The following is a 23573-nucleotide window of genomic DNA, read 5'->3' as shown; positions in this document are numbered from 1 at the left end:
TCTTAGGTGAAAAATGACGGAAGCTGGAGTTTTTGGTACTTGTGTTAGTTACTTGGTGTGGGTCTGTAGGCAAACTATTACTTAAATAATGGTAAGTTTTACCATTTTAAAACCTGTAAAAAAAAAAAAATAAAAATAAAACCCGTAACTTTGGGATAAAGTAGAATTGTTGTTCTTTCAGACCCAAGTTAATGCTAAATATATGAGGAAATATGCTTATCTGTTTGTGGGCCAGTGTTCTGTGTAGAGGATTCTCCCAGTGGGAAATAAATTAATATGTTATATTTGAGGTGTACAATGTGGTGCTTTAACATATTTATACATTTTAAAATGATCAACACTATCTAATTAGCATATCCATCACTTCTCATAGTTACCTTTTATTTTAAGGTAAGAGCACTTCAGATCTACTCTTTCAGCAAATTTTACATAAACATCATTAACCATAGTCACCATGATCCACTTTAAGTCTCCAGAACTTTGTACCCCTCGATCAATGTCTCCTTTTCTCCCCCAGCTCCCAGCCATCATTCTGTATTACTGTGAATTTGCCATATATATATATACACACACACACACATATATATATCACACACACATATATATACACACATATATATATACACACACACGCATATATACACACACACATATATATATACACACACATATATATTCCCCATATACAACTTTGAACTTTCTTTTGCTAACACATTTTTCTGAACTTGCTAAATAGGACTTGGAACATTCTATTTTTTGAAAAAGGGTCAAATGTTGAAATCTAAACTGCTGTACCATTGTTTGTGTTTTACATTTCCTTGTCAGTTGTGCCAGTGATTCTGTGAATTATATATCCTATGAATAATTGTAAAAGAAAGATGCAGAATTTGGTATTATTCTCTAACTAATGTTATATTCTTAAATGTCACTCATCGAAGCTATGTTCTTATTTCTATTTCATTTTAAGAATTAAGTTTTACACAGTATATAACTAAATTCTTGCACAGGGCCTTGCTAGCTTTCTCCATATCATTCTGGTTTTAGTATAGGTGCTGCTGAAATGAGCACATTAAATTCTGATTATTGAGCCTCTTGTTTCTTTCTGAAAAATACATTTATTTATAACTTAGTATGGAGGCATTTTTGACTGTTGGTGTTGCCCCTAAATGTCTTGTTATATATCCCAAGTTCTTTTAAAGGGTGGACATTAGGAAATCCTGGATCAGGAGCCAGAATTGATTCCAAAAAGGTCTACTTTTCTCTGATCAGTTTTGCATACTGACTATCCAGGAGAAATCCCCAGTGTCATGGAGATGGAGTTTCACTCATGGTTGGGATGTTGGTACTTTCTTTGTAGAGTTGGAAATCTTATTAAAACTTTTAAGTAGAGAGTGAGTATTAAAAGATATCCATGAATGCAAAAGTCATATGATAAAAATAAAGGAAAATGCTTACTAGCACAAGTAATAACACTAATGTTTTTCCTTGATGAGTAGTCATTTTAGAATTCCCACATCTTACATGGATTATATGTTTTTAGTTTTGTCAAGGTCAAATAGCATTACCTAATTTCCCCCCAATTTTGATTTATTTTTGTGAATAGGTAGGACATTCACAGGGTATGAATTTCAAAAAGTATGAAGAGTATACAGTACAATCATTCCTCTTACCCCATCACATAGGCAACCAGTTCCTCTTTCCAGAAGTAACTTCAAGGGGAGATTTCCTTTGAGAGGTGGTTTAATTAGTAGCAGGTATAATAATAACTTTTCTTTCAGTCTTGACTGTATTGTAAACACACGAATAAAACTTCATATTTATATCTTATCAAAATTTTTTTTTTTAGATTTTGGCATGAAAGGATATCCAAAAAAGTTAATAGATTTTATTTACTAACAAATATCTACTATATGTGTAATGATATGCTAAGTATTAAATAGATATAAAAAAGCTAATCTATTGACTGTTCAGAAGTATGTAGCAAAATTAAAATTTTCTGTAGTTCTGGATAGTTACGTGAAATGGATTTGGGTCCACTTGATTTTCTTTGCTTTTTTTTTTTTTTTTTTTGATCATCTAGGTTAAAAACCTCACTGAGTTTACTGATGGCTAATAAGGTATTAGTCTTCATTGTATTTAAGATATATGGCTGCCTTTTTTACTTTATTATTCTGATGGTATAGACAATAATGTTAGTTTGGGGGGAAAAGGTAAAATTACCCAAATACTGATATTCACTCTGGATGAAAGATTTCAAGTGTTTTGACTAGTAGATTGCAAACTGAAGAAGGAAATAAGATTCCTAGTTGAACATTTTGTAAGGATAGGGCCATAAATTTTGGAGTTTTGTTTCCTCATTCTTGTTTCCTACAAAGATATCTCCTGAATTATTGAAAATATTTGTCTTTTGATAAAATATTCAAGAATACATGCCTAGTTTTTGTTAAAAGTAATTAATATGGTTAGAATAGACTTGGTAAAAAAAAAAAAGTAGACCTGGGCATATTCTTCTACTCCTGTGAAAACCAGCCTTTGGACCAGCTTAAACACCATGCTGAACTACCAATGGTTTTTCTATCATATTTTGTCTACATCCTTTCTAGACAGCAGTCTCAGTGGCTCTGATCTGCCTTGCTCTTTCTCTTCCTCTTTAATACATTAAGCATGCATGCGTGCTCAGTCACTCAGTCATGTCCAACTCTTTGCGACCCCATGGAGCCCTGCCAGGCTCCTCTGTCAATGAAATTTTCCTGGCAAGAAATAATGAAGTGGGTTGCCATTCCTACTCCAGAGGATCTTCCCCACCCAGGAATCTAACCTGTCTCCTGAGTCTCCTGCATTAGCCAGTGGATTCTTCACCACTGTGCCACCTGGGAAGCTCCTGTAACACATTGCCTCTTTGTATTTAAACATTCTCCGGGAGAAATATGTGACTTTTAAAACAATATTAGTCTCCTGAAACAAAAATCCCTCATTAGCCTTAGAAAAAGTAGTGTTAGTTTTCTAGCTGAATGCTTTGTCATGGTTTAGTAAGTTTGGGGTAATTTTGGTTCCTTTGAAAGGTGTTTGTTCTTCAAAAGCTAATTCACTAATTGTATCAGAGACATTTTCCTCTAGAATTTTTGGCATTTTTCAGTTTTCTACTGTTTTCTATTTTTTTCCCCCTACAATTTTATATGGCATTTTCTTAGTAATTTGACTACTATGTAATCCAAATAACTTCTGAGTGAGAGATTTTACGTGAGCCAATTTGTTATATTTAGAAAGTATTAATGGCTTGTTTTTTAAAAAAATTGGGCTTAAGATTGGGAGAGAGCATGGATTTGGAACCTCGAATTGTTGCAATAAATGAAATGAATTTGCTATAGCCACATGTGTTAGCTGCATTAAAAGACTGCTATGCTGGCAAGCTGGCCTGGACTGCTGCTCACGGGGATTAAAGCTGATTGTAGATGGAATACAGTGGAATGTTCCTGCCATAAGGTCTCTTATGAAAAAGTAGAAGAGGGTGAAGAGTACTTTAGGGAATGTGCCAGAGTTGAAAACTGAGTAGTGGCTGTTTTATTCAAGCACTTTCTGGTCTCAGAGGGAGTGTTTTCCATGGCACAGATAAAGGTTACTGCCTTGACATTTTGAAGACTAGATTGCATACAAATAGCTTTGTTTAATAATACCCCGTTATATTCTAAGTTTCTCCCACTTTGGAAGCATTTTTTATTGTCTCATTACTTTAAAAAAGAAAAATGGAAGAAAATTAATGCTCTTACTGCTCACATTTATGGTTAGGTTATATTTGTGAATCTGGAGACTTTGAAACTGCATAAATTCCCCTCCGATCTTTGGCTTTGTTTTTAACCATAATAGTCTATCTTTGGTAATTCCCCTTCACATTTTTATTGATCTTCCTGAGCCTAGGGTCTTTTATTAATTTTTTCTGTAGGCCCAGGTATTAAGGTAGGATAAAAGAAATCTTGGGTTTTTTATTTTTTCTGCTGATCACTTACATTGTACATTTTAAAAGGCTTTTTCATTCACACATGTGCATTTCTAAACCACATGCTGCACATCACAACTGATACAGAGAATGACTTCATGTCCATTAATGAAAATCTGGAATGAGGGAAGGACTGGAACAAAAGGGAGCTTGGAAAGGAAGACTTTTGAAAGGAAGATTTCAAAAGTCTTTTAAAAAGATTTTAAAAATCTGTATGCTTTTTCTGGGATAAATTAATAGAACTGCACGAAAATAAATGGGACTTGCCTGGTAGTCCAGCAGTTAAGACTTTGTGCTGCCAGCACAGGGGGCCCGGGTTTGATTCCTGGCCAGGGAATGAGATCAGCTTGGGTACTAGTGGCATTAAACTTTAAAAAAAATTCTGACATGAAACACTTTTCCTGTGGTCCAGACTTGGTGCTAGGCTCCTCCTCACCAAGGGGGACAGCCACACCCTTTCTCTCTGGGTGTGCATCTCTGCCTTTACTCCTAACTGAATAAACCACTTCTCTGCGTGCTCTCCTGCTAGTTGTTGTAGTGTGTCTCTAATAATAGACTTTGTACCTGCAAAAAAAGAGAGAAAGACTTGAAGCTATAGCAGTGACCTTTCATTGTGTGTGTTTGGGATGGAGAAATAAAGGTGCCCCTGACATGGTATTATATTTACTCAGTTGGGGTTGATTGAAACCAGTTTTGCCCTTTAGAATGACTTTTGGAATGAGTTGATAAAGGGAAGGTCCAGGTGCTGCACTGTCTGTTGCCTTCTCACAGTTCTATTTGGTATTCAGTGATTTCTCATATGGCAACTTACTAAGCTGACCTTTTTGAAATGTATTCCTGTTTCTTAGGTTTTTCTTATACTGGGTAAAGTTTATGGTCTTAAGGAAGGGCATTAGATTGCACCCTTTACTAGATGAGATTAATTTTTCTGTAACTTAGTGAGCACATGTTTTTTCTTTTTAATTGGAGAACAATTGCTTTACAATGTTGTGTTGGCTTCTGCCATACATCAGCATGAATCAGCCGTAGTATGCATGTCTCCTCCTTCTTGAACCTCCCTTCTACCTCCCCGCTCCACACCGCCCTCTAAGTTGTCACAGAGCACCGAGTTGAGCACACTGTGTTATACAGAAACTTCCCACTAGCTATCTATTTTACCTGATGCTGGGAAAAATTGAGGGCAAGAGGAGAAGGGGATGACAGACAATGGGATGGTTGGATAGCAACACTGACTCAATGGACATGTGTTTGAGCAAACTCAGGGAGAGTGATGGACAGAGAAGCCTGGCATGCTGCAGTTCATGGGGTCGAAAGGAGTCGAACATAACTTAGTGACTGAACAGCAACAACAAATATATATGTTTCAGTCCTACTCTCTCAGTTTGTCCCACCCTCTGCATCCCCCCATGCCCGCAAGTCTGTTCTCTATGGCTGTGTCTCTATTCCTGCCCTGCGCATAGGTTCATCAGTGCCATGTTTCTAGATTCCATATATATGCATTAATATACGATACTTGTTTTTCTCCTTCTGACTTACTTCACTCTGTATGGGGCTTTCCTTGGGGCTCATCTGGTAAAGAATCCACCTGCAATGCGGGAGACCAGGGTTTGATCGCTAGGTTGGGAAGATCCCTTGGAGAAGGGAAAGGCTACCCACTCCAGTATCAGGTGGCAAAGAGTCAGGCATGACTGAGCGACTTTCACTTTCTTTCTTTCTTTCTTTCTTTCTTTTCACTGTGTATGACAGGCTCTAGGTTTATCCATCTCAGTAGAACTGATTCAGATTTGTTCTTTTTATGTTTTGTTGTTGTTTAGTCTCTTGTGTCTGACTCTTTGCAAGCCTATGGACTGTTGCCTGCTAGGTTCCTCAGTTTATGGGCTTTCCCAGACAAAAATACTGGATTGTGTTGCCATTTCCTTCTCTAGGGGTTCTTCCCCACCCACGGATCAAACCTGGGTCTCCTACATTGCAGGCAGATTCTTTGCTGTCTCAGCCACCAGGGAAGCTCTTATAGTCAGTAAGAACAAGACCAGGATCTGATTGTGGCTCAGATCAGGAACTCCTTATTGCAAAATTTAGGCTTAAATTGTAGGAAGTAGGAAAAACACTGGACCATTCAGGCATGACCTAAATTAAATCTCTTATGATTATACAATAGAAGTGACAAATAGATTCAAGGGATTAAATCTGATCGAGTGCCTGAAGAACTATGGATGAAGGTTCATAACATTGTACAGGAAGTGGTGACCAAAACCATCCCAAAGAAAAAGAAATGCAAGAAGGCAAAATGATTGTCTGAGGCGGCCTTACAAATTGCTGAGGAAAGAAGGGAAGCAAAAAGCAAAGGAGAAAAGGAAAGATATAGCCAATTGAATGCAGAGTTCCAGAGAATAGCAGGGAGAGACAAGGAAGCCCTCTTAAGTGAACAGTGCAAAGAAATAGAGGAAAACAATAGAATGGGAAAGACTAGAGATCTCTTCAAGGAGATTGAAGATACCAAGGGAACATTTCATGCAGAGATAGGCACTATAAAGGGCAGATACGATAAGGACCTAATAGAAGCAGAAGGTATTAAGAAGAGGTGGCAAGAATACACAGAAGAACTGTATTAAAAAGGTCTTAATGACCTGGATAACCACCATGGTGTGGTCACTCACCTAAACCCAGACATCTTGGAGTGTGAAGTCAAGTGGGCCTTAGGAAGCATTACTATGAACAAAGCTAGTAGAAGTGATGGAATTCCAGCTGAGCTTTTTCAAATTCTAAAAGATGATGTCAGCAAATTTGGAAGACTCAACAGTGGCCACAGGACTGAAAAAGGTCAGTTTTCATTCCAGTCCCAAAGAAGAGCAAAGTTAAAACTGCTGTACAATTGTGCTCATTTCACATGCTAGCAAAGTAATGCTCAAAATCCTTCAAGCTAGGCTTCAACAGTATGTGAACTGAGAAATTCCATATGTACAAGCTGGATTTAGAAAAGGCAGAAGAACCAGAGATCAAATTGCTAACATGTCTTGGATCATAGAAAAAGCAAGGGAATTCCAGAAAAACATCTACTTCTGCTTCATTGACTACGCCAGAGCTTTTGACTGTGTGGATCACAACAAACTGTGGAATATTCTTAAAGAGATGGGAATACCAGGCGTCCTTACCTGCCTCCCACGAAACCTGTGTGCATGTCAAGAAGCAGCAATTAGAACTGGACATGGAACAATGAACTGATTCAAAATTGAGAAAGGAATTCATCAAGACTGTATATTGTCACCCTGCTTATTTAATTTCTAGGCAGAATACATCGTGCTAAATGCTGGGCTGGATGAATCCCAAGCTGGAATCAAGATGGCTGGGAGAAATATCGACAACCTCAGATATGCAGATGATACTACCCTCATGGCAGAAATCGAAGAGGAGCTAAAGAGCCTCTTAATGAAGATGAAAGAGAAGAGTGAAAAAGCTGGCTGGAAACTCAGCATTCCAAAAAATAAGATCGTGGCATCCAGTGCTATCACTTCATGCCAAATAGATGGAGAAAAAGTGAAAACAGTGGTAGATTTTATTTTCTTTGGCTATGAAAATCACTGTGGATGGTGACTGCATCCACAAAATTAAAAGATGCTTATTGTAATTCAACTATTCTTCAATAAAGTATATATATTATGGGGAAAAAAAGGTACTTGCTCCTTGGAAGAAAAGCTATGACAAGCCTAGACATTGTATTAAAAAGCAGAGACATCAATTTGCTGACAAAGGTCCATATAGTCAAAGCTATGGTTTTTCCAGTAGTCATGTACTAATGTGTCAGTTGGACCAGAAAGAAGGCTGAATGCTGAAGAATTGATGCTTTTGAACTGTAGTGCTGGAGAAGACTCTTAAGAGTCTCCTGGACAGCGTGGAGATCAAACCAGTCAGTCCTACAGGAAATCAACCCTGAATATTCCTTGGAAGGACTGATGCTGAAGCTGAAGCTCCAGTACTTTGGCCACCTGATATGAAGAGCTGACTCATTGGAAAAGACCCTGATGCTGGGAAAGATTGAAGGCAGGAGGAGACGGGGATAACAGAGGATGAGATGGCTGGATAGTATCATTGACTCAATGAATGTGGGTTTGAGCAAACTGGGAGTTAGTGAAGGACAAGGAAGCCTGGTGTGCTGCAGTGCATGGGGTCGCAAAGAGTCGGACACAACTGAGCAACTGAACAAAAACAAAACAGTTTTAAACATGATATCACATTTTAAAATTTTTGCTTGTTTATTTTTTACACTATGCTGAACCTTCAGTGCTGTTGGGCTTTGCTCTAGTTTTGGCGTTGGGGCTGCTCTCCAGTTGCAGTGCTCGGGCTTCTCTGGTTGCCGAGCACAGGCTCTAGGGCACTCGAACTTCAGTTACTGCAGCACATAGGGCTCAATAGTTGTGGCTTCCAGACTCTAGTGTACAGGCTCAGTATTTGTGGCGCGTGGGCTTAGTTGCTCTGCAGCATGTGGGATATTCCCAGATCAGAGATCTAACCCATATCTCCTGAATTGGCAGGCGATTCTTTACCACTGAGCCACCAGGGAAGCCCCGTCAGATTGTTTTTTGTGGTTGCTTTTGGTACCTAAATTGTTGTATTCAATGGGAATATACATTTAAAGGCAGACACAGTTGAGCCTGTCATTAAAGGAGGAGGCCATTGGTATTATATATTTGGAATTGCTTTTTATTATAATGTATAATTCAGAGTTCTTTAGTTATCTAAATAAGTTGTTGTCACATCTAGATTGTGAAACAGCAAAAAGGGAAGACTGAAATAAATCTTTTAGGAAACCTGCTGCTTTGCATTTTGCTGTTCTAGTCTTTTGAGGTTGTCTTGATTAAATCCAGACTATCTTTCAGGTGGCCTTTTTATATGCATTTGTTGCCTTTTTCAAAGGGGAAACAACCATGCCCGTTTTTTTTTTTTCTCCAGTGCCTTCTTTGTGATTCTCAAGAAATATTTTGGAGTTCATCTTTTTGTTTTTGTTCATTTTTGAAAGTCTGTGCCAACATCAGAGTGCTTACTGCTTTTGGTAGCTGCCCAGTGAAGTGTGAAGCACTGCAGTGAGAGCTAGGAAGTCCGGAGAGTGGTTAGAGAGACTGAGAAAGGAAGGGGCTGCTGCTGCCTGTCATCTAATGGGCCAAGTTGATTTTTGGAGATTTAATTTTTGGTCATATATCAGCAACGTGCTTATTTTATGAAAACATTTCTAGTGGGGTAAGAAGTGTTCTTGGCTGTACTGTGTAGAGATGAATGCTTTGTACAATAGGAGGTAAGAAAGATAAGAAAAAGAAATATGAATTAGGTCCTTGAGAGCATCTGTGGGAATTGAGATTTTTGCTATTCAGCAAGCATAGGCTTGGAGACAACTAGGGACCCAGAGTGTGTTTAGTCTGAGAGTTAAGTGATCAAAGCAATGTGGTTACCTTTATGAGGCTTTAGGAGAGAGATCTGAATAATTGAGAGGCAGGGCCAGGAAAGATAGAGAATGCTTGGGAAGCCTCTTTTGTTTTGGCAGAACAGAAAACTGTAGGGCTGGAATTAGCAGAAGCTGTACACATGAGGAAATGATTTAACTACAGTTACTGTTTCCCTGTGACATTGTTCAGGTCTGATTCCAGAGTTCCTTTTGTAGCTGTGAATAAAATAGAGAAGATAAAATTGGTGAAGGGGAAAACAAAAGCAACTTTTACTTTTTAAATTGCCTTTTAGTGGGGGAAAAACCACCACGATTACCAGTTAACACAATAATAAACATTTAAACTGTGCCAGCCACGGTTAGGCCCTTACAGACTAACTCATTTAATTATCAGAACAGTCCTATGGCAGATATTTTTATTTTCCCCATATCACAGATGAGGGCATGAATTCTGGTTAGCTTGCCTGAGGTCTCACATCTAGGACTGAGAGAAATGGAAAATGAACTGGTGCTGTCTGACTCCAGAACCCTCATTTTTTTTCTTTTAATTGAAGTATAGTTGATTTGCCAACATCTGCTGAATCATAGAAAAGGCAAGGGAATTCCAGGAAAACATCTAATTCTACTTCCTTGACTACGCTAAAGCCTTTGTGTGGATCACAGCAAACTGTGGAAAATTCTTTTTTTTTTTTTTTTTTTTGGAAAATTCTTAAAAGAGGTGGGAATACCAGATCACCTTACCTGCCTCCTGAGAAACATGTATGCAGGTCAAGAAGCAACAGTTAGAACTGGACAAGGAACAACAGACTGGTTCCAAGTATGTCAGGGCTGTAGGTTGTCACCTTGCTTATTTAACCTATATGCAGAGCACATCATGAGAAATGCTGGGCTGGATGAAGCACAAGCTGGAATCAAGATTGCCAGGAGAAATATCAATAACCTCAAGTGCAGATGACACGACCCTAATGGCAGAAAGTGAAGAGCAACTAAAGAACCTCTTGATGAAGGTGAAAGAGGAGAGTGAAAAAGCTGGCTTGAAACTCAACATTCAAAAAACTAAGATCATGGCATCTGGTCCCATCACTTCATGGTAAATAGATGGGAAAACAATAGAAGCAGTGACACTTTATTTTCTTGGGTTTCCAAATCACTGCAGATGCACTGCAGATGGAGACTGCTGCCATGAAATTAAAAGGTTTTTGTTCTTTGGAAGAAAAGCTATGACAAACCTAGACAGTGTATTAAAAAGCAGAGACATCACTTTGCTGACAAAGGTCCATCTAGTCAAAGCTATGATTTTTCCAGTAGTCATGTATGAATGTGAGAGTTGGACTGTAAAGAAGGCTGAACGCTGAAGAATTGATGCTTTTGAACTATGGTGCTGGAGAAGACTCCTGAGAGTCCCTTGGGTTGCAAGGAAATCAGCTCTGAATATTCATTGGAAGTACTGATGCTGAAGCTGAAACTCCAGTACTTTGGCCACCTGATGGGAAGAGCCAACTCATTGGAAAAGACCCTGATGCTGGGAAAGACTGATGGCAGGAGAATGGGACGACAGAGGATGAGATGGTTGGATAGCATCACTGACTCAATGGATATGAGTTTGAGCAAACTCTGGGAAATAGTAAAGGACAGGGCATCCTGGAGTGCTGCAGTCCATGGGGTCACAGAGTCCAACACAACTGAGCGACTTAGCAGCATAGTTGATTTACAGTGTTAGTTTCTGGTGTACAGCAAAGTGATTCTGATATATATATATATATATATCTTCTTATATCTATTTTCTTTTTGATATTCTTTTCCATTATGATTTTTTACAGGACATTAAATAGAGTTCCAATGCTCTGTAGGACCTTGTTGTTCATCTACTTTTATATATAGTGGTTTGTATCTGCTACTCCTGAACTAATTTATCCCTCTTCTACCACCTTTTCCCCTTTGGTAAACATAAGTTTGTTTTCCATGTCTCTGAATCTGTTTCTGGTTTGTAACTACGTCCATTTGTGTCATATTTTAGATTCCACATATAAGTGCTATCATATGGTATTTTGTTTATCTTTCTGATTTACTTTTTAATACTCTAAGATTGAGTACATAGTTGACCCTTGAATATCAAGGGGGTTAGGGTGGCGACCCTCTCTCTGCAGTTTAAAATCTGCCTATAATCTGTAGTTGACCCCTTTGTATCCGTGGTTTGCATCCATGGATTTAACCAACCCTAGATTGTGTAGTACTGTGTATTTACTATTGAAAACAATCCACATATAAGTGGACCCATGCATTTCAAACCTGTGTTGTTCAAGGGTCAGCTGTGTAGTAAACACATACAGTACATTTATCCTATTTTATAAGATTTAAAATCTAATTTTGTTATTTTAAATGATTAGGAAATTTTATGATTGTCGATCTTTTGCTCAAATCTACTTTATGGTAATATGCTTTATACCATTTTAATATATTTTGAAAATACACCATTCTAAGTTGGGAAGAAGCTGCTTATGGGGTTTAGTTTTATGGTTTTGGATATAAATTTAAGAAAAATGCCATATTTCTTAAATTTGGATATAGAAAGCTTTTGGAAATGGAAGTTGGTGTGAAGGTATCACTGGGATTTTTAACAAGCTCAAAACATGCTGTTTTAGAAAAGTTAATTTAAAGTTACACTGTTGCCACAATGATATGTTAATTGTAGTTGCAGGCAAAATCTTTAATAGTTTGCCAACAACAGTGTAATTGCTACATAGAGACTTTGAGATATTAGATAAACAAATTTATTCTGGAGAATAAAAGGGCTTTTTGAGTACAACTCTTGTTTTGACTGCCTTGTTTTCTAGGACTTAGTAATTAAAACATTATTTCTGCATCTTGATGCTGAAGTAACCAAGTTGGAAAGAAAGCAAGGGAAAAAAGGGGGTTAATTTGGGGGACTTAGAAGTCTTTTAAAAGCTAATTTTGACTTGAAGGGACTCCAAGAAAGAGAAGATGGTCTTATGTTTCATCAATAAACTAAAACCTATAGAACATTTTATGGAAATCATTTTAAAGGCATTTCCATTTATCTTGGATAAGGGTCTTCAGGCCTTTACATGACAGATGCTACCCTGTTCACTCTTCTCTAGGTCTCCTAAGGTAAGGGATATCAGCAGGAAGAAAAAAAAGTTTGAAGACAAAAGGGGCAAGGTATGAAAGTTGCAGGGGAGGATAAATAAATGTGAAGTTATCTACCCTATGGACTTGGGGAACATACAATCAAATTAGACCTTCAGTTCTAAGGCTGCCTTTCTGATTTATGAAGGGAGACTTAAGAAAACAGCCTTGAAGCCAGATGAGATGTGGATGGTGATGGGAGCCAAGGCCCAGAGGTGAGGATGAGCAGAGTGAGTTATGGGGATGTGAGTAGATCGCCTGAACAAAAAAGACTCCTCCTCTGGGGAGTCCAGAAGATGGTTATGATGATAAACACTAATGACAGTAGCTAACATAGGCTTCCTTTATCTCTTGTCTCTCAGGATCCTGTGCTCTCCTGATTGCCTGCCTTCCTCATGTGCCATTCTCTTCTCTTACCTTATTTCCTGTGTTGAAAGTACACCAGGACTTCGTTTCTTTGATATCTTTTCTGTCTTCAGAGAAGACAGACTCCCTCGGTGATTTCATCTAGGCTCAAGGTTTTAAATGTCTCTGAAGTGACAGTAACTCTCAACTCATTTCTCCAGCCTGAACCCCTTTTTAGAACTCTAGACTTGTCTACCCAACTGCTAACTTAACTGTACTTAAAGGTCTAAGACGTTATCTCAAACTCAGCATGTTTTCAACAGAACCGATTTCCCCTCCTCACCCAGCTAAAATGGCTCTTCCTTCATTCTTCTAATTCTTTTAGTTTCTTAGACCAGAAATATAGGAGTCACTCTAGTCTTCTCTCTTTTTCTTGCAGGCCACGTGTAATTCATCAGTAAATCAATTCTGTTTTCTCTGCTTTCACCATCTCTTCTGAATCTGGTTACTTTTTATGATTTGCACTCTTGTCCAAGAACACTCCAGTAGCTTCCTGTCTTTCTCCTTCTGCTTTTGTTCCTATGCAGTAGCCAGAGTCCTATTTTAGACATGGCTTAAAACTCAACATTCAAAAAACTAAAAGCATGGCATCCAGTTCCATTACCTCATGGCAAATAGATGAGAAAACAATGGAACCAGTGACAGACTTTACTTACTTGGGCTCCAATATCTCTGTAGATGGTGACTGCAGCCATAAAATTAAAAGATGTTAGCTCTTTGAAAGAAAAACTATGACAAACCTAGACAGTGTATTAAAAAGCAGAGGCTTTACTTTGCCAACAAAAGTCTCTAGTCAGAGCTATGGTTTTTCCAGTAGTCGTGTATGGATGTGAGAGTTGGACCATGAAGAAAGCTGAGTGCTGAAGAATTGATGCTTTTGAACTATGGTTTTAGAGAAGACTCTTGAGAGTCCCTTGGACTGCAGGGAGATCCAACCAGTCAGTCCTCAAGGAAATCAGCTCTGAATATTCATTGGAAGGACTGATGCTAAAGCTGAAGCTGCAATACTTTGGCCACCTGATGTGAAGAATGAACTCATTGGAAAAGACCCTGATGCTGGGAAAGATTGAAGACAGGAGGAGAAGGGGGCGACAGAGGATGAGATGGTTGGATGGCATCATGTACTCAATGGACATGAGTTTGAGCAAGCTCCAGGAATTGGTGATGGATAGGGAAGCCTGGCATGCTTCATTCTGTGGGGTTGCAAAGAGTGGGATATGACTGAGTGACTGAACTGAACTGAAACCTCATTGTTTCACCCCTGTGCTTTAAATCCTTTTTTGGTTTCTTGTCACTTTTAGAATGTAACTAAAGATTCTCACCTTGACTGCACGATCTGGCTAGCTCTCTGACTTCACAGGTCATTATTGCTTATACTGGTAGTCCTGCAGTGCCCCAGATGTCCTGCAGACCCCTGCTCAAACATCATCTTCTCAGACATGGCAGTCTGCCTATTCTCATCACTCCTCCCGCGTCCATTGCCACTTTGTATCTCCTAACTCTTCTTTAATTTTCTTCACCAGGTTATACTATCTCTCTTAGTTAACTGTCTGATTTCCAGGTTAGAATGTAAGCTCTTTCAAGGCAGGAACTGATTTTTCACTGGATACCTTCTTGTGTGGGGCATGGTAGGCACCCAAATATTTGTTAAATGAAAGAGTATTGTGAATATTTACTTTATGCTAGGTCCTAAGCTAAAACTCTTGACATTGATTGGTATCCAACAATTCTATAAAGTTAGGCTCTATTATTATACCCAGTTTACAGATAAGAAAATTGGTGCTTACTGTTTATTTTGTGCCAAGTTATAGATGAACCCTAGAATGATATTGGATACTCACAGTGGGGTTAGATCAAATCTTCTATAGTATTCTATTTTCTTCACTGTTAAAATATTTAATAATATCTTCTAGAAATATTTTCTAGATCATTATAGGTTTTGATTATTGAATATTGGGTCAAATTGTAAAACAAAATTCCATTTTGGATCAAGAAACACAATGGTTTTGATATAGACCTTTCTTTCTCCTGGCCCCCACAAATGCCACACAGGGGAACTTATGGGTTTCTGATGCCTGATGCAGTTCTCATGGGAGTTTTTATGTAAATGGCAAGCAGAACTTCCCAGATGTTCTACAGTGGTGGTTGTGTTCTGTGTAATTGGTCTCCACACTTCCATTCATGCTTTCTTCTAGTCTTTTCTCCATGCTATAGGCCGTCCATCACTGTAACCAAGTCACTCCAGTGGCTTCTCATTGGGCAGGGATTCACCCGCTCCTTGGAGTCTACTCATGATCCTGAGATTTTAGTGCTTTTCTACTCTTTGCTGCTCACTGCACGTGAACTTCACCTGTTAAACCAGTACCTGCGATTCACATGCTTCTTTTTGCCCCAGGGCTTCTTAGTGCACTTTCCTGGCCTGGGATACACCTTGCCAGAGCCTTGGAGCCAGATGGTCTAAATTCCAGTTCAGGCTCTGGCCTTGGGCAGCTCAGGTGCTCCGAGCGTGAAGTGGAGATGATGATTGCATAAGGTTATTGTGCGGGTTAAATGAGTGAGTCCATGTGATGTGTTAGCACGGTGCTCGGGACATACTAAGTGTTCATGCTCAGTCGTGTCCAACGCTTTGTGGTCCTATGGATTGTAGCCCACCAGACTCCTCTGCCCATGGAATTTTCCAAACAAGAATACTAAATTGCCATTTCCTACTCCAGGAGGTCTTCCTGACCCAGGGATCAAACTCTCGTCTCTTGTGTCTCCTGCATTGGCAGGCAGATTCTTTACCCCTGTTGCCTCCTGGGAAGTGTTAGCTAACATTATCAGCACTGTCTTCTACTTATCCTTCAGCCTGGCTTTCTCTTTCAGCAAGTCAAAGTCTACTGACTACAAAGTATCTGTTTTTTGTATATTTCCTTTTATATATTCCTGTTTATATGTTCTTACAGGACCCAATGCTTGGGTAGCATGGATCTTGCCAGAATTTGAAAGCAAGTATTTATTTTGTGGGATTGTATGTCTGTCTCCTCCATTGATTCTGAGCTCTGGAAGGGCAGAAAGAACTCTCTTGCTTGCCGTCCCATCCCTAGCCCAGTGCCTGGGACATAGTTTGTATTACATAAATGTGCTCAGTACATGTGCCCAATGAAGAAAGGGCTGCTTAACTTTTCCTTTGTTCAATTAGGATCTTGGAATCTTCTGCAATAACCCTTCCTTTGAGAAAGAGTAATGATAGTGTAGAAACTAGCTTTGTTTCAGACTTGGGAGCTCATTGGGTACGCATACGCAGGGCAGGGACCACTGGAAGACAGGCAGAAAAATCAGGAGCATGGACTTTTCCAGATGGATGCTGTTGGAACAGTACTTTTGTTGAAGGGCTTTGAATGATGCACCATTCTGGTTGTAGCTGTGATGCTCAACAGTGATTCAGCCACTTCCTGTTGAGTCTCTGCTCTGTGCTGGGCATTGAGCCAGATGCTGAGGCCTCACCCTTCTAATTGAATGTATGTTTCAGGGGAACTACTTGGGAAGGTGGAACTACTTGAATGCAGAGAACTTAGCATTTATTTACATCTTCTAGTGTTTATGATAGGGCAGTGCCTCTAGGGTGTGTGCTTTGTGTGTGAGGTCAAGAATGTGTTTCATACCTACATAAGAAGTCTCATGCAAGGCAAGCTTATCATGTCTAGACCACAGGAGAAAATTCTGCAGCAATAGATTTCAATGGTAAGATACCTCTGTCTGCCAGGAAATTCTGAATTTCCTGTGAAATACAAACTGTAAGTTGTTGTTTTTAGTCTCTAAGTGGTGTCTGTCTCTTTTGCAACCCCATGGACTGTAGCCTGCCACACTTCTCTGTTCATGGGATTTCCAGGCAAGAATACTAGAGTGAATTGCCATTTCCTTCTCCAGGGAATCTTCCTGTCTCAGGGATCAAACCTGAATCTCCTGCTTGGCAGCGGGGTTTTTTTTTTTTTTTTTTTAATCACTGAACCACCAAAGAAACAATTCTGAAGACCTGGGGAAGAAGAGGGTTTTTCAATACCCATTCCACCCTTGTGCCTACAACATATGACTGCCCATTATCCATGCCCTTCCTGCTGTCCTCCATCAGTACTTCTTCCTATGCCTATACTATTTAAAACCTGGTCATTTTTCCTCTTGTTTCTGGTTTACCTACTACTGCTGTTTCTTAGAAACTGTATTTCTGTTATCTGGGTTGAAATTTAGATACCTCCTTCCCAGAGATTAATGATTCTTGCCAAAAGCTGAACACGTTGGCTACTCAGGGAGAAGACTCAGGAAGCAAGTGGTGTTGAGAGAGCTACCTTCCAGTTCACACATAAGCATCACCTACTTACCAAGTCAGCACTGTGAGTGATATAGAAAGAGGAGTCATGGTTTCCAGCCACAAAGAAGTGACAACCTATAAGGAAAGGTAAAACTAACAAATTCATTGGCTCTTTGGTATATATTGAGTATCTTCTATGTGTAAGGCACTTTCCTGATACTAGAGAGTAGAGCAGTGTATGAAACAGAAATTCTGGTCTCATGGAACTTACTTTCACCTCAGTGACTCATAATAGGTCAGGTACTTATGAGAGCAATGAAGAAAAATCAGGCAGGGTAAGAGGATGGAGAGTGAAGTGAATGCTGATTTAAATTGGATGATCAGAAAAGGGCCCTGTGATAAAATGATGTTCATTTGGAGACCTGTGTGAAATTGGGGGCGTGTGCTGGTAAGATACCAGGAAGAAAGCACTCCTGCAGAGTAGTAAGTATGGAGACCCTGAGATGAGAATGTGTGTCTAGTAAGAAGGCCAGTGGGACTGGAGTGAAGGGTGCTTCCTTGGAGAGGAGGTTGCTGAAGGAGTGGAGTTTTGTTCAGTGTGTGATCGGAGGGTTCCCTGGAGGCTCATCTTGGAGCTGGTCTGGATTGCGTCTGAGAAGGTTCATTACCTGCAGCTTGGAGATGAGCCTTTTCAGAGGCCCAAAGGATAACTGGGGAGTCCAGTTAGGAGGTGTTGCAGTCATCCAGGTGGGAGAGAAAGTGGCTTGCACTAGGATGGTGATAATGGGGGTGGTGACAAGTTGTGGGATTCTCAGTACATTTTCGAAATAGAACTGACAACATAGATGAGATGTGGAGGGTGAGAGAAAAAAGTCATGTGATTCCATGATAGTCTACAGGCAATTGCTAGTGGAGGTGGGTCCAGATCTGGAGTACACAGTGTGTCTAGAGAAATCTTGATAGAAGAGGAGGCCTCAGGTGCAGAAGGAGTCTTGAAAAGCTGTGTGAAATAATTTTATATGAAATAAAGCACCATGAAGTATGTTGCAGCACTTCATAAAATAGAATTACATATAACTCCAGTCCTCAAAATATACCAGGAATCCTTTCCTTGAAGAAGAAGTATTGATTTATCCTAGAGAAAGCCTGTACACTGATGACACTTGACCCTGGGAGGCATACTATATTTGTAATACCTTTTGCATTGGTGAAGATATGGTTTAAATGTTGAACGTATTCATTAATTGCTATAGTTCCATTCACATGTGAGTGCTTTTAGTTCAGTTCAGTTGCTTAGTCCTGTCAGACTCTTTGCAACCCCAAGGACTGCAGCACACCAGGCTTCCCTGTCCATCACCAACTCCCGGAGTTTGTTCAAACTCACGTCCATCGAGTTGGTGATGCCATACAACCATCTCATCTTTTGTCGTCCCCTTCTCCTCCTGCCTTCAATCTTTCCCAGCATCAGGGTCTTTTCCAATGAGTCAGCTCTTCGCATCAGGTGGCCAAAGCATTGGAGTTTCAGCATCAGCCCTTACAATGAATATTCAGGACTGATTTCCTTTAAGATTGACTAGTTTGATATCCTTGCAGTGCAAGGGACTCTCAAGAGTCTTCTCCAACACCACAGTTCCAAAGCATCAATTCTTCGGTGCTCAGCTTTCTCTTTATGGTCCAACTCTCACATCCGTACTTGACTACTGGAAAAACCATAGCTTTGACTAGATGGATCTTTGTCGGCAAAGTAATGTCTCTGCTTTTTAATATGCTGCCCAGGTTTGTCATAGCTTTCTTCCAAGGAGCAAGTGTCCTTTAATTTCATGGCTGCAGTCCCCATTTGCAGTGTTTTTGGAGCCCGAGAATGAGAGACAAATTAAAAGCCCTGCACACTGTGTTTTGACTCATTTGACTTTGATACTGGAATCACTGTTCTAAATATTGCCCAGTCTTTTCAGTGATAGAGTTCTCTCTCTATTCGGTGAAAGTTGGTAAAATTTATTGTTGTTTTTTTTTTTTTAACTACTGGTATTTTACATGTATACTGTATAGGTATATACTGTTTTGGGTTTTCTTTTTTGTTGTTTTTTATGAAAATGGTGCAGGATTTAATGAAATTAAAATTATATGTGACCCGTGGAGGACATTCATCTGAGTGCCTGCTTGATGTAGGGCAGCACAGAGGATCCATAAGACATGATCCATGTACTGAAGGGATTTTTAATGGGGTAGGAGCACCAGAGATTTGATGTCACGTCTCAAGGACTCCAATATAGTATTGATTCATTGACTCTTGCCAAGAAGTTGAATTCTTATATTATGCATTAGCTTATTTTACCAGTAAACTTTTCTCATAGAATATGGGTTATCATACCCATTGAGGGAATTTAAAACAAGATAAAATACTAGTTTTGAAAATTAGGATTTGTGTCGTGCTTTCCTCATTTAATCCTGTGAACTAAGTATTACCTCAGTTTTAGAGAGGATACGAAAGTGTAACAACACCCAAGGACATAAGAAAATCTAAAATATTTCTTGTTCTTACTGATGCTGGTCCTCTGACTACAAGTCCTATATCCTTAACATGTGTACTCTCTCCTCGGAGAAGGCAATGGCACCCCACTCCAGTACTCTTGCCTGGAAAATCCCATGGATGGAGGAGCCTGGAAGGCTGCAGTCCATGGGGTTGCTGAGGGTCAGACACGACTGAGCGACTTCACTTTCACTTTTCACTTTTATGCATTGGAGAAGGAAACGGCAACCCACTCCAGTGTGTTCTTGCCTGGAGAATCCCAGGGATGGGGGAGTCTGGTGGGCTGCCGTCTATGGGGTCGCACAGAGTCGGACACGACTGAAGTAACTTAGCAGTACTTTCTCCTCTCTCCCCTCTTTTATTAATGGTTGGAGACATCCTGTTTCTTAGTCGACTTGAAGTGAGTTAGATTTTAGCTGTTCAGAAAGAAAAATCCTCTGGCAGGTCCTTTCAAAATGTGAATTCATTGTCCATGAGCTCAAGTGCTGTCATTAATGTTTTATCTTTATCACAGTTTTTTCTCTTTACAGAGTTCTGGAGTCTTAAAATTTTTTGCTAGTAAATATTTAATATAGTCAAGATAATATTTATGTAATATATATATAAATATAAAGAATAGTATAAAATAACTCTTTAACTGCTGTCCATTCTAATATATAGAAATAACTTATGCCTTCTGAGTCTGCCTACACTCTCCCCCCAATAGGTAACAAGAACATTGAATTTTGCATTTTTCCAAGGAGTCTTATTTCTCTTAGCAATTAAAAATTTTTAAATAGTGTGGGTAAATTTCATCTTGTTTGACATAACTGTTAACATAAATGGCTCTTAAAAATTCTTTTTTAATTTATTTATTTATGTTCAAGTAAAGATACTTTTGTTAATAATAAGGCAGTTATTTAAAAGGCAGTTTGATGTAGAGTATTCAGAAGTAGAAATAAAATGTTCTACATATGAACTTAATCTAATGTTTTAAACCAGTATTATTTCAATAAAATATAAACATTCAGTAGAAATTTGAAAAAGAAAAGGTGTATCTTTTTTATCTTTCTTTGTATACCAAACGCAATACACAGCAAATGTGCCCCCACCCCCGCCAAGGTTTGTTAAATAAATTCATGCATCTGTGTGCTGAGTGGAATACATAATAGCTGGAAAGCCAAAAAAAATAGATAAAAATAAAAAGCAGCTTTATTTTGAAGCTGGAAGTTAGGAATATTTATTAGTTTCAGAAGTTTCAAAGATCAGGGAGAAGGGTCTGTTAAGGAAGAGGAAAAGGATTTTGTGTGATTCAAGGAAATTATTCGCTGCAGTAGTTTTTCTTTGCTTTACTACAGAAAGGAGAGCAAAGGGGCAGGATTGGCAGACTTGCCCTTTCTTAAGTTGTTCTTGGTAGATTAGTGTTGCTGGTGAGTAGCCTAAGAGTGGATAAAATATGGCTTAAAGTTTGATGACAGCAGGTGTTCACCATGGTTTTGAGTGGTGACGACTACTTCATAGGTCATTTCCTTTATCTTGTGATTTTCCTTTTTGCTGAGCCACTGAAACCTGGACTCTGGTTCACCAAGGATGATGCTGATTTCCGTTTTCTTGGTGGAGTTTCTGTGTGGTCTTTCAGGAACTGTAACTCTCGTAGCTCCTTGCCTCATATGGATGAGGAGAGTTCCGAAGTGCCCATACAGTCTGGGTCTGAGGTGGCCACAAGTGTGCCTGCCCATGCACATGCAGACCACATGCCTAGAAGGGCCTTACTGTGTTTCCCTTGGTGATCGCTGCTTGTGCGGAGTATTTCAGTGGTGGGTGTCTGAGCTCAGGAGCTGGACTTCCCAGATTCACATCCTGAATTGCCGCTAGCTAGCCCTGTGGCCTTGGGTTTTCCTTAACCTCTTTGTGATTTTTGTCAATTGTGAAGTCGCTCAGTCGTGTCCGACTCTTTGTGACCCCGTGGACTGTAGCCCACCAGGCTTCTCTGTCCATGGGATTCTCCAGGCGGGAATACTGGAGTGGGTTGCCATTTCTTTATGGTTTCTTTATAAAATGGAGATAATAAAACATCTGCCTTATTAAGTGATTGGGAGGATTAAATAGGTTTGTGCATAGAAAGTACTTACAGCCAGATTAAGTGTTCCATGAACATTGGCTGCTATTTAAATCTTGCAGGTAGGGCCTTTTGTTTAGAAACATACTCCTTTGCTTAGATTACCATTTGTGTGTGGAGGAGATGTTCTTTCTAGAACCATGTCTCCTTGTCACATGATTATGTGCTGTGAGCCTTATTAATCCTCTGTCAGCATTTGAGGTTGGAACATAAGTGTGGCCATACCCTGTGGAATCCAGTGAGAGAGAACTAAGCACCGTAGCAACTGTTGCTATTTGTGTCCCAAGCAGCAGCTGCCCGGGGGACAGATTTATTTTTTAATCCTGATCTCACTGATAGCTTGGGATGTGGCCCTGTCTTAGAGAAGTGGATTGGTTGAGATGCCTGGTCTTTGAGGCGACTTCATGGCCACATGTTACAAAGATTCTATTCCATGTGAAATATGAGGTAGTAAAGCTTTGTGTATGTGAAGGAAGAAGGAAGGCCAAGCCTCAGTATTCAGTCTAGTCCCTGAAGTATGTGACTGGATTAATTACCCAAGAAATCACTTTTGATGTAAACAGTGATTTCAGAAATAAAACTATCCTTCCAATGAATGCTTCCTTACTAAATGCTTTTCTTAAATAGATAATAAGATCTTTAAAAAGAGTTTGTTTCAAGAAGTGGTTGGATTAATTCAGTAATTTTTCTATATTTTATTTTTAATGTGTTGATACATTTCAAGCCTTAATGAAGTACCTTGAAATGGTCCCATGGCCCATTTCCAGATTTTTTTTCTTCGAACTTACCTAGATTCAGTAACAGAATATTTACTGAATACCTATTATATACCAAGCTCTCTTGTAAATCCTCGTGACATCTTGTAAATGTTGTTGGTCTGATTTTTTTTTTTTTTGCGTTCTATGTATAGACCCTATCTATCAAAAATTTGATTGATTTTGTTTTTCAGTTGTTCTACTGAGATTCAGTTGTATGAGTTTACTGATTATATGTTTTGAGCTTACTGCATAATATCATGTTGAACTAACATTTAATTGAGTGACTTATAAAATCAAAACATTTTCCTCCTGCAGGTATTATTAACCCAAAGAACCCAAAGGAAGCTCCAAAGTCTTTCAGCTTTGACTACTCCTACTGGTCTCACACCTCGGTGAGTGTACCCGTGGTGCAGTGTAGTAGAACATTGTGGGTTTTAAATGGTTTGAAGGAACCTGCAGGTCTACAGGGAAAGCAGAGATTACCAACATCTAGGCAAATGAAGAGTAGGACCTTTTGCAGTGTGCCCTTACTTATTACAGGACCCCAAATCTTGCTGGCTTCTAGTGATTGTTCCTAGAGTTTGCTTCTGCATCTCTATTACACATTTTTGTTGTTGTTGTTGTTGTTTTCCTGTTTTGCATTAGAGTAGGAGATGTTTTAAACTACTGCAAAGCCTAATTGCCAAGGGAAGAGTCAGTGAAAGGGACTGGAAAACATTCTCCAAAAGCTGTGTTTATTGAGAAATAATGGCACTACCTGGAGCGAGTTCAAAGAATTTGTTGTTGCTGCATGTGGGATGCATTTGTTGCAACTTGTTGCATTTGGTATGTGGGCTCTTTCCCAAGCAGGGATCAAAGCCATGTTCCGCTGCATTGGGAACACAGTCTTAACTACTAGACTTCCAGGGAAGTCCCCAAA

The 23573-nt window shown here is 39.3% G+C and overlaps 1 protein-coding gene across 8 annotated transcripts in view; it reads left to right on the top strand.

The window, feature by feature from the left end:
• Positions 1-23573, top strand: part of KIF1B (kinesin family member 1B) — a 153944-nt gene that overhangs the window by 14339 nt on the left and 116032 nt on the right. For all 8 annotated transcript variants that reach the window (XM_018060362.1, XM_018060363.1, XM_018060361.1 and 5 more), the window contains exon 3: positions 22970-23046. In XM_018060362.1, coding sequence (XP_017915851.1) covers positions 22970-23046 — 77 coding nt within the window. The remainder of the gene's footprint in view (positions 1-22969; positions 23047-23573) is intronic.

Source organism: Capra hircus, chromosome 16, assembly GCF_001704415.2.
Source record: "Capra hircus breed San Clemente chromosome 16, ASM170441v1, whole genome shotgun sequence".
NCBI classification, from domain to species: Eukaryota; Metazoa; Chordata; class Mammalia; order Artiodactyla; family Bovidae; genus Capra; species Capra hircus.
The sequence above is the reverse complement of the archived record's forward strand: the minus strand, read 5'-3'. Positions and strand labels throughout refer to the sequence as shown.